The sequence below is a fragment of the Podarcis muralis genome, chromosome 7 (genome assembly GCF_964188315.1).
Source record: "Podarcis muralis chromosome 7, rPodMur119.hap1.1, whole genome shotgun sequence".
NCBI lineage: Eukaryota > Metazoa > Chordata > Lepidosauria > Squamata > Lacertidae > Podarcis > Podarcis muralis.
Genome location: NC_135661.1, coordinates 66765098 through 66776153, shown reverse-complemented (window position 1 = coordinate 66776153; position 11056 = coordinate 66765098). Strand labels below are relative to the sequence as shown.

General features: G+C 45.3%; 1 protein-coding gene across 2 annotated transcripts; it reads left to right on the top strand.

Moving 5' to 3' along the window:
- Positions 1–223: 223 nt before the first annotated feature.
- Positions 224–11052, top strand: LOC114601501 (ryncolin-1-like). Of its 2 annotated transcripts, none has more exons than XM_077931999.1 (8): positions 224–389; positions 2249–2389; positions 3545–3598; positions 5457–5501; positions 6951–7087; positions 8523–8652; positions 8955–9089; positions 9722–11052. In XM_077931999.1, the coding sequence occupies exons 1-8, from the start codon at positions 290–292 to the stop codon at positions 9967–9969; spliced, it is 990 nt and encodes a 329-aa protein (XP_077788125.1). In that variant the 5' UTR covers positions 224–289; the 3' UTR covers positions 9970–11052. The 2 variants fall into 2 exon arrangements, with proteins under 2 accessions (XP_077788125.1, XP_028594531.2); XM_028738698.2 differs by having other exon boundaries at positions 225–389; positions 6954–7087.
- The last annotated feature ends 4 nt before the right edge of the window (positions 11053–11056 follow it).

Here is an 11056-nt window from a genome sequence, read left to right as displayed (position 1 = left end):
AAACAGACATTTCCTGTGGGAATTTTGCTGATAAGAGAGTATTGCACAAGTAAGTGTTTTTAAAGCTATAAGGGTTTCCTTGGAGGGTCCTCAAGTGGTGCAAACTTGCCAACTTACACTTAGTTTTTCCATTGTGATAGGCAGACCCAGGAACACTGATTGATTACGCAACTGGGAGGACTTTGGTATTCTCCGCCTGCTTGCGCAATGGAAAGCATTTAAGGGACAAAGCAGTCCTAGCTTTAAAAAGTGGCTGGATGAGCACTGGAGGCGGCTGCCAAAGGACAAGATGGCAACCTGGATGAGCCTTTTCTTAACTCAGTTGACCTTCATTGCTGCATCTATAAAGGGCGGCTTGGCAGAGGAGCCAGAAACTAGCTGCTGTGCACGTGAGTATGACTTGGGAGGGGGCAAGAGGTGTTTGTGGAAATGGCCAATGCTCAGCTCTAGCCCTCATCGGGCTCTTCTGTGATGACAGAAGCTGCCTTAAACCAAGACAGACCATTGGTCCATCTAGCTCAGTCTTGTTTTCAAAGATGCTCTATGGGGGCTCAGGCAGGGAGTCTCTCCTAGCCCCACCTGGAGATGCTGGAGACTGAACCTGGGACCTTTTGCATGCAAAGGAGGTGCTGCCCCACTGAGCTACATTCTTTCCTTAGCTGATTTATCTGAGGACTGGCAACGGGGTGATTTCCATCCCCATCAAGCTCTCTGTATAGACAGCACTGTGTTTTGTGTGTGTGTGCGCGCACATGCACACAGCACTGCCAAAATGAGTGAGAGTGCAAAGAAACTTTGCTTGGTGGTGGATGGATCAGATTCTTGAGCTGGGGGTTAGCTACCCCTTTACCTCTCCAGAGTAAATAGCCAGCAACCAGTCTTGCTAACATGGTTCAGAATCCTTGTCTCCAGAGCATCTTTAATTCCATTGTTTTGCATGGGCACAGCCCTGATGCTAGAATACTGCAGGCTGAGGTCTGGCACATCCTTAATTGCCCTGGGTGGGGCTAAGATGCGCTGGCTCTGCCCAGTGATTCACCAGGATCTACCCACTGGGCATATCTAGAAGTGTCCCTAATTTCATCTGTCACACACTGAAGGGTATGATCTCGACAAGGCTTGTTTGACATGTCAGAGTCCATTTGCAGTGACTTCGCCGAAATTAAAAATAGCAGTGCCTGTCAATTGCCCTGTAGCTGAGGCAGTAGTGTTGTGGTCAGCTGATAAGCTTTTGGGATGGAATTGATGAGCCCTCATAAATAAAAATTATATTATTACCTGTACTTCACCCTGAGATCCTAGGTTGGGTTGCTACAATTTAAAACACAGCATAGAATCAGAGAATTGTAGGGGTGGAATTCCAAAACCCAGAATGCACAAACAGATAATTCCAGGATATTGTGTCTGAAAGATACCAACACAGTAAGCACAGTGTTTTTTTTAAAAAGGAAGTTACCAAAAAAATACAATCATTAAAAGAGGTTGGGTCCTGAAAATATGCTTCTCCCATGTGAAAGTTGCCTCTCTAGCATTCCCCCAAAGCTGTGTAGTGAATACAGCTCTGTGGGGAGAGAGTTCTACAACTTGGGGACTGTGACATAGTGCCCTCTCCTGGGCAGCCACCCCTCAGCTTTTGAGGGCAGTGGAACAAGCAAGAGGGGACCCTCTGCTGATCTTAAACACCCGGGGAGGTCTGTAGTGAAGAAGGCGGTCTTTCAGGTATTTGTGGCCTGATTTGTTTAGGGCTTTAAACGCTAACACCTTGCGTTGGTCCTGTAAAACAAAAGCACCTAGCCCGAAACTGAATTTCAGTGCATAGGTACAGCCAGGGACACCTGCACCTGAATAACAAAGAGATGCTGTATTAGGCAACACCCCCTCACCAGTCCTGCCTTGCACTTTCCTTGAGAGCTTTGGCTGAAAAGTGTACTTCAAGATAAGTACCCATTGGCCTGGATCAAGAGGGATCTGTGAGCATGTGTACAACGTAGCTACCCTACAAAGGTACAATTCGCATTCATTGCTCTGCCCACCCCTGAAATGTGGCCCCTAGCAGGTTAACTTGAAGGGAAAGTGGCTCTCAAGTTGTGCTGGAGTGTAGGGGCAGCTCTGACCTCGAATGGCTCCTGATCTTGAATGTACAGCATCCTGCTGGGAAACAGAAAACTTTGCCTTGTGACCGTCAAGTTCTCGGAAAGCTGTGTCCCTAGAATCCTGTTTGAATCACGGCATCATTTTTGTTTTCCAGAGCTAAAAGGGCTGTCTGAGTGTGGGCCAGACAAGAAATTCTTTTTCCAAGGCCAGCCTGGGACTCCCGGGATCCCTGGCATACCAGGAACAATTGGATCACCTGGAGCTAAAGGAGATCCTGGCCCTCTGGGGCCCCCTGGTAAGAGGACCCCATCAATATGCAGGTGGAGAAGGCCACTCCCCCTTGCATGTCCCAATTGCTGTGTTGCTTTTGTTGTTTGCATTTCTATCCCACCTCTTTCTCCAAGGTGCTAAAGGTGGCATCCCTGTTTCTCCCCCACCTCATTTAATCCCCACATTAACCTTGTGAAATAAATTAGGCTGAGAGGCACTGAATGCCCCCAAGGTCACCCAGTGGGCATGGTGAAATGGGGATTTGAACTGTGGTCGCCTGGGTTCTAGATTGGCACTCCAACCACTAAACCTCACAGATGTAGAACCAGCTGGACTCTTCTGTTGTTTATGCTTAGCACAGTCACCATCAAAAGTAGCACCCCTCAAAAGATGGGGCACACCAGTTAGACTACCCCTTCTTCTGTAAAAATAATTTCCCCTTTCCAGAATTTCTTGCTTCAAAATGAACTCAGAAGGGCTCATTTACCCTCCTCTGTCCGATCTCAGTGTGGGGTTGTTGGGTGGCCAATGCTGTGCCCTCCTGATCTTGTTTGACTCCAAACTCCGACATGTGGGGAGATAATGCATCTCTGCTGGGAGGGGATTCCAACAGTTAGGGAGCCGTGACTGAGAAGGCCCTGCTATGAGTCACTGTGACACGAGCCGCAGTTAAAGATGGAACCAGTGCTTTTTTCTGGGGGACGCAGGGGTATGCATACCCCTAAACATTTTGTGAATTTAAGTTTGGCCTCATTGAGGGGCAGTATTCCAATAGGAGTAGGAAAATGAGAGTACCCCTAAACATTTTTTTTTAGAAAACAGCACTGGGTGGAACTATTGGCAGGGCAGATCTCAAAATTAGGATCTCAAAATTCCTGGGAGAGGCGCTACTTCAAGTATGCTGGCCTCAAATTAATCTAGGGCTTTTTCATTCCTGGTGGTCTTTATACGAGCTACTATTTAAGAACTGATGCCTGAGTTTGCTTTCCACCCCCCTCTTCCTTCCTCCTCCTGTTTTCCTTTTGTGTCGCCTCTTTTGGGGTGTGAGCTGAGCCTGTGAGCAGAGACTGCCTTGTTTTAGCTGATTGTGCGAAAGCTGCTCTGGGAGACTTTTCAACTGAAGAGCGGGTTAAAAATGCTTCACTTAAATACATACATAAAACCCTTCTCTTTCATTCAGGTGAGAAGGGCTCCCCTGGAGATCATGGAAAAGCTGGACCCAAAGGAGACAAAGGTACAAGAGGCATTTCTTCTAACTCTGTGGACCAAACTAGATAGGATGTTAAGCGTATGATTGGCCCTGGTTTGTTTTTGCTTTACAAACTTGGTGGTGGTTGTGTGTGCGCGCGCCCTTGATTAGGACTGCAGCACAAGGTGGAGAGGGGTTTAACCCTTCACCATAACCATGGTTCTGGTCTGCATTGTAGAGGTCCTGGACTTGCTGTTTTTTTCTTTGGTATACATGGGAATCCACTCCCCATGCAGACAGCAACAACAGGGAGAAAGATCCAGATCAGGACTGTCAAGGGGTTCAAGAACCTTGACAGAACCTGAGAAGAGCCTGTCGGGTCAGGCCAATGGCCCATCTAGTCCAGCACCCTGTTCTCTCAGTGGCTACCAAGGTGCTTGTGAGAAACCCAGTGGTTTCTGGGAACTGGCATGCAGAAGCACCACTGCTTCTAAAGTGATGGACTGGCTAAGTTATCATCAGCTCAATGCTAGGTTTAAGATAGATAAAAAAGACGGTTTGCAGACCAGAGATCACAATTCAAAAGGGATTTATTAGGTTCCAAGGTTAAAATTCTTTCTAAAATGTACAAATTATTACTTGAATGGAAGACAAAGGAGGAGTTGGTCAAGTCATCTATGATTAGTTGGGCTAGGGATGTGGGACACAATATTGATTTAAACTTATGGCAACGTCTATGGACAAACAACTTGAAATTTCCGTCATGCTATACTTTAAAGGAAAACAATCTAATGATGGTTCACAGGTGGTACTTGGCACCAAATAGGTTGGCAAAGATGTTTAAATCAGAGTGATAAATGCTGGAAGTGTAAAAAAGCACACACAAAAACAGTAGGAACAAGTTGCCACATGTGGTGGTCTTACAGTGTGATTAAAGAATATTGGGAAACAATTTATAACGAGCTCAAAAAAATGTTTACAAGATCCTTCCCTTCCTCCTGGGCATAACAACATCTGAAGCCCCAAAGAAGCAAATGAGTCTGTTGCCATATGCTACCATTGCTGCTCAGATTTTACTGGCACAAAAGTGGAAAATGGACACAGCGCCAAGAAAAGATGAGTGGCATCACAAATTGTTGGAGTTGGCGGCTGCTCTACAAATAGAATAAGAAATAGAGATGACAAAAAACTTAACGAAGAATGAAAGTTATATATAGAATATATGAAAAATCATTATAACAAGATAGTTAACCTAGCAGGGTGTGAGTAGTTATAGCAGTATAAGTTATAACAAGAGGTAAAGAGAAGAAGAATGAAATATTTAGATAAGACGAGGTGGGGAAAGGATTAGAATTTGGCCAAATGTCTTTTAAAGCCTTCCAGCCCTGTGGTGATCCCAATCTAAACTCTTCACAGCCCTGCAGTTATTTACTAAAGAAAGTGGGTGCAGAAGGGTCCACTAGCACACAAGGACCAATCGTGTGCTAAACGTCACATCTTGATTTTAAGATTCTTTTCACATGTGAACTTGTTTTTATATCTGGAACCATTTTTAATTGTTATTGTTTGTGCTTTTGCTGTGAAATTGCTTTGAGATACCCTACGGGAAGAGATTCATAAATGGCAGTAAATAAATGGGCTGGCATTTGCAGGTGACACTAAGCCAAACCATGGTTTAGCCAAACACGTGAACGTGTTGTTTCTCAGGAGAAGATTGCGCCTCCCTGCTCCTTTAAACTCAGCACAGCGCAACCGCTAAGCCAAGGTCTGGCTTAGCATGTGGTCTGAAGCCAGGGTTGTGGTTAAACTCTTTCCTTTACTGCATTTGAAGTGAGTGCTAGTTACATGTGACCCTCACGCTGACCTCACTAACCAAAGGCTGTTTGTTTTCCACCCCCTATAGGAGAAGCTTGTGCTTCAGACTGTGGAGGCAGCTCCCAGCAACAAGGTAGAGCCTTTCCTCATCCAAGTTTATGCCCTATCTGCACAATGCATTTAAAGCAGGATCACACCACCATAAACAGAATCCTGAAACTGTAGTTTGCTCAAGGTGCTAAAAGTTGTTAGGAGACCCCTATTCCCCTCAGAGAGCTACAGTTCCCAGAGTTCCCTGGGAAGATGGGTTTGTTGCTAAACCACTCTTGAGAATTGTAGCTCTGTGAGGTGAATAGGAGCTTCCTAACAACAACAATAGTCATTGCTGATTGACTTGTCCATACATCTTTCTGGTTGTTTGTTTTGCTATGTTTTCCCAGTGCCACATTGTAGGGGCACTCTTGAACTGAAGCTCAACAAAACCAGTACAGAAAATAAACCAGAACATTCACAGAATTAGTACTGAAACCAGGATCCTGTTTTACTGCCCTGATCCCATCATGAATGTAAATCACCATTAATTGACAATAAAAAGTATGTAAGGAAGGGCTTTCTGCCCAAGACTCTGGGAAGCTTAATAGAAAATACTGGGCTGTAGGAACAAATAGTCAGACCTGGGATAAGGCAGTTTCCTACATTCCTAATTTGTGCACAGGCCATAATTCATAACACCTGCTTTCCATGTGGAAAGTCCCAGGTTCAGTCCCTGGCATCTCCAGGTACGCCTGGAAAAGACACTTTTTCCAGAAAAGAGCAGATGCTAGTCACTGTACGTAGATCAGCCTCCAACAACCTGGTTGTTATGTACTGAAGTTCTCAACCTGGGCCAGCAGGGGGATACTGTAGATAGTTATGCAAAAGAAGGATCAAAAGTGACATTCAGTGATTGGATAGTTTTAGAAAGTTGTTACAGTAACGTGGTACTGCAGCTCTATATAAGCAGGCTGACTGAGCCCTTCAGTTCCGTTCTGTCCTGGCCAGTTCTGAATAAACAAGAGTTGTTTGAAGAATCGCTGTGTTGTCTGATATGTTCACCCACAACTTAACACTGGTGCCTTTCAAATGTTTTGGACTACTGCTCCCATCATCTCCGATTATACATATGCCATGTTGGCAGAGGCTGATGGGAATTGGTCCAGGTTGGAGGGCACCAGGTTGGGGATGGGTGATGTAGAAAATACTGAACTACATGGACCAATGGTCTGATTTGCTTCAAAGCATTCTGGGCACTGTAGTCGACCCCTTGCAGAGTAACAATTCCCAGCAGCCCTTAACAGAAGACAGTGCCCAGAATTATTTGAGGGAAATAATGTGCTTTGAATGTGCTGCAAGGTAGAGTGTGTACGCAGCCTAGGTGTGTATACATGCCTACCCACACAATCCATATAGTGGCAATTAGCCTTTGAGATTACAAGATAGCAGCTATTCACATCTCTTCAGTGGGAGTTAAGCACAAGTCAGTGAGAGGCATCTGCTCATCAGATGGCTTGTTGGCCTGACATAAATCTCCTTGTCTTTTGAGAAGGCCCAAGAGCCAAGAACTGCAAAGAGCTTCTAGACCAGGGTGAGACCCTAAGTGGGTGGTACACCGTCTTCCCCACAGCTAAGAAAACACTGGCTGTCTTCTGCGACATGGAGACTGATGGAGGAGGCTGGCTGGTGAGTCTTGCTGCCCCTGTGCAACCTGCGTGATAGCTCTAAACAAGCCCTCCAAATGTTGCTGGACTACAATTCCCATCATACATCCATCATTTTATCTGCGTGCTGCCTTTCCAATGTTCAAACCATGTTCAAGGCAGCTTACATCATGAAAGAAATTACATAATTACAAATATAATGAAAGTAGTCATCAACAATAAATAGAGCATCTTGAAGTACACAAATTGAAACAATCTCCACAAAAACCATAAGATCTAAAAACCAAAGATACAAATATATCAATAACAGCAACAAACCCCCCACAACAACCCCCCTAAACAATATCCTAGCCCAAGAGTTTGTTCTTAGCTTTTTGAAGCTGGAGTTAGTCAGGGCCCCACTCTCCCAGGCCAAGTGGAAAAGGTCTTCTAGGACTCACAACCAAGGTGGGTCCTGACTGTTGGCTACGCTGGCTGGGGCTGATGGGACTTGGAGTCCAACAACACCTGGAAGGCCACAGAAGGCCCATCCCTGCTCTAGAAAGAAGAGTATGGCCATGGTGCTCACACTGTGCCTGAGGAATCTATGTCATTTCCGTTGGGCACTTAGAACAATTCTGGCAATAGATGCTTGTTAAACATGAATAGCAGTAAAACTGTATGGCATCTCACTATACTGAATGCAATAAGATGGGTCACTGGGGATTAAATTGGTCTTCTGTCTTCACTTTCATCATTGGCCAAAGAGATGTCATAGAAAAAGCTGGGCTTTTTGGTGGTATTGTTATTGTAGCTAAGGGTTGAGTGATTCTGGAGATTAAGCCCATTCCTGTCACGACTGAAGGTCACCAATAGCTGCCCTCCTCCATGTACATGTACTGTATTTATTTATTAGTGCTTTACAAATGATGAAGCAACCCAACAAATCTACCTTACACTACATAGGAGGCCTACAGAGATATTCATGGATGGAACTCACATTCCAAACTGAGAAGCTCTAGGGTGGGAACAGGGAACCTCCAGCCCAGGGGCCGTCGCACATCCCATTCACTACCTAAGGTGAAATATGAATGTGCCACCGTGTCACCTCCCTCCCCCTTACCTGAAAAGCTGAAGAGACAAGATCTCACCTGAAAGCAACACTACGTCTGGCAGCAGCAGCGAGGTGCCTGCAGGGGTACTGCCTCCTCGGCTTCCACCACCAAGGCAGCTACTTCACCTTGCCTCATGGGCAGGCTGCCCCTGCTCTAGCCTGAAGACCAAATGTGGCCTTCCATGCCTCTCCATTTAGCCCTGAGCCACACCTACCCACCAGCACTGTTTCATAACAATACAAAATAAACACCTGAGGCAGAGACCCTTTCATCCATCTAGAAAGGCTTGTAAAAGAAAAAAAGGCTTCGATTGTTTCTGAAAAGTACTGTTTCAAGAGAAAGCTTGGCCTGTCATCTTCCCAGGTGTTCCAGAGGAGACAGGATGGATCAGTAGATTTCTATCGTGGCTGGGAGTCCTACAAGAGGGGGTTTGGGAACCGAGCATCTGAGTTCTGGCTGGGCAACGACAACATCCATGTTCTCACTAGTTCGGGTAAGGCAGCTTTTGTGTGTCCAGTTGATGATTGGAGTATAGAACTCATGTGCCTTAGCATCATTATGTGCTTTAGCATCTCCTGTGAGAAGAACACATATTTACCAAAAGGCTCCCTTTTGCTACAGGTATTCCTGTCCTCTCTTGACTCCGACAACCCTATCCAGGTGCTTCCAGACTGACTATGGGGTGGAATTCAATCACATCCTAGCAAATTCAGGTTGCATAATAATAGATGATTGGGAGGGCTTGTGCAACAAACCCACTTCATGCTTCCAGTGACTTTTTGTGTTTCTGATTAGGGGCACACCAACTGAGGATCGATGCCGAGGACTTTGCCAAAGTCAGAACTTTTGCCCTGTATACAAGCTTCAAAGTTCTGAGTGAAAATGACAACTACACATTGACCCTGGGCTCTTACTCCAGTGGTGACATGGGTGAGTTACTGGGAGAACCACATTGGGTCTACTCGGCTAGTAAGATGGGCAAGTTCTTTCATCAATGGTCAAACATCTATTACGCTTATGCAAATTATTTTGACCTAGATACCATATTCCACAACTGCTTATCCTTTAGTGCTGTGTAAGACTATATCTAAGCTATTGGTTCTACCTCCGACCCATGTCAGTAGTTTTGTGTATATAATCAGAGTCTCTGTCACTCCCTCTTAATAATGAGCTCAGCAAAGGTGGATCAAGGGGAGCATGATCGGTTCGGTCGCACAGGGTACAGAGCGTTTGGGGCACTGCAGCAGGCACCATAACTATGAAGTCCAATGGAAGGCAAGTGGTGTAGGGGGTGGATTTTGGTGATCACCAGGTGCCTTGGAATGTTAAAAAATGGAAAACTGAGGAGAGGTTGCATTGGCCTGTTACAATTTATTTTACAGTCTCCCAGAGGGAGGCATGGCTGGCTACCTGGGACCCCAAAATAGAAGCACTCCTGTTACAGAATGAGGATGTACTGCAACAATTTGTTGCAGATCCCACCTGTGCCTTGTATAAAAAAGAAGCCTTCCTTATGTACGCCAAGTAAATTCAAGACCTGCCTTTACATTCCACCTCCCCAGGAGATTCTCTATCTGTGCACGACAACATGCCATTTTCAACGCGGGACAAAGATAATGACAACAGTGTCTCCAGCTGCGCAGAAGTCTACACGGGTGCATGGTGGTATGGGGACTGTCATCATTCTAACCTCAATGGGCTCTATCTCAAAGGCGAACACAGCTCTTATGCCAATGGCATCAACTGGGCTGCTGGGAAGGGTTATCATTACTCTTATAAATATGTGGACATGAAAATAAGACCAGAGTAGGTAGCGAAGAAAAGATCTAGTGTAGGCTGGGTGCTTTACAGCAGAGGGCCTGGGCACTACTTCAGCTTCAATCTCTCGTGCATTCTCCAGTTTTAACCTGTGAGGCAGCCTGAATAAGGAGACATCTCCACAAAGGTGACACCTGACTTATCCTCCTTGCCCCAGTCTTGATCCAATAAGGTTATCAGTAAGGACTAGGCGAGCAGGCACCTTCTGTAGCCTTAAGTCAGGGATAGGGAAGGTGTGACTCTCCAGATGTGGTTGGGATTCCAAACTCCCTCCTATCAGCCACAGCCAGCAGTCAAGGATGGTGGTTGTAGTCTAGTGACAGCTGGAGGGCCATAGTTTCCTCATTCCAGTCCTGCCAAACAATCTTTAACTGCAAACAAGCACACATAGTCCTACTTTATATTAGCTCCTGAATCTACCCCTTCTGCAGAACTGCCCTTCCCCATGCATCCAATAGCTGATGTAGGTGGAAGATTTGGATACAAGAACTTGATTTAAAGTAGGCCACGTTATTGAGGATCTTGGTACAAGAAACTATACGGATTGTGGTCAATGCATTAATGGCTATTTCTGCTAACTCATAGCAGGCAAGCCTGAGGTAGAACTGGTATAGTTGTGTGCTCACACACATATTTTTTAAGTCTTAATAAGGTCCTATCTCCTATGTTCCTTCACCACTTAACAAATCCAAACTTAAAAGCCATGACTTCATATGGAAAATGAGACATAGTCATAGCTCTGTATTGCAACTAGCCTTTATCTAGATATCTCCTACATCCCTAGGCAGGATAGGAGCTGCCTTCAAGAGCTCTTACAGGCTCAACCCTGTCAAGGTATGGTCCACAAACAATAAATGCTGACTATCTGGCAATTCAGAATGTATATCACTTCTCAGGTTTGACTTTTGGCTGGAGAATGCCTTAGAATTTTTGCAGCTAGCTTGACAGAAGCAGTTATGGGGACAGCTGTTGCTTTTGGGGACTGTTGTAGCTCTTAATTATTAATATTATTTGTATGAGTATGTTAGCCTGCTCAACCTGTATATGAAAAACAAATAAACAGATCTTAAACAGACATG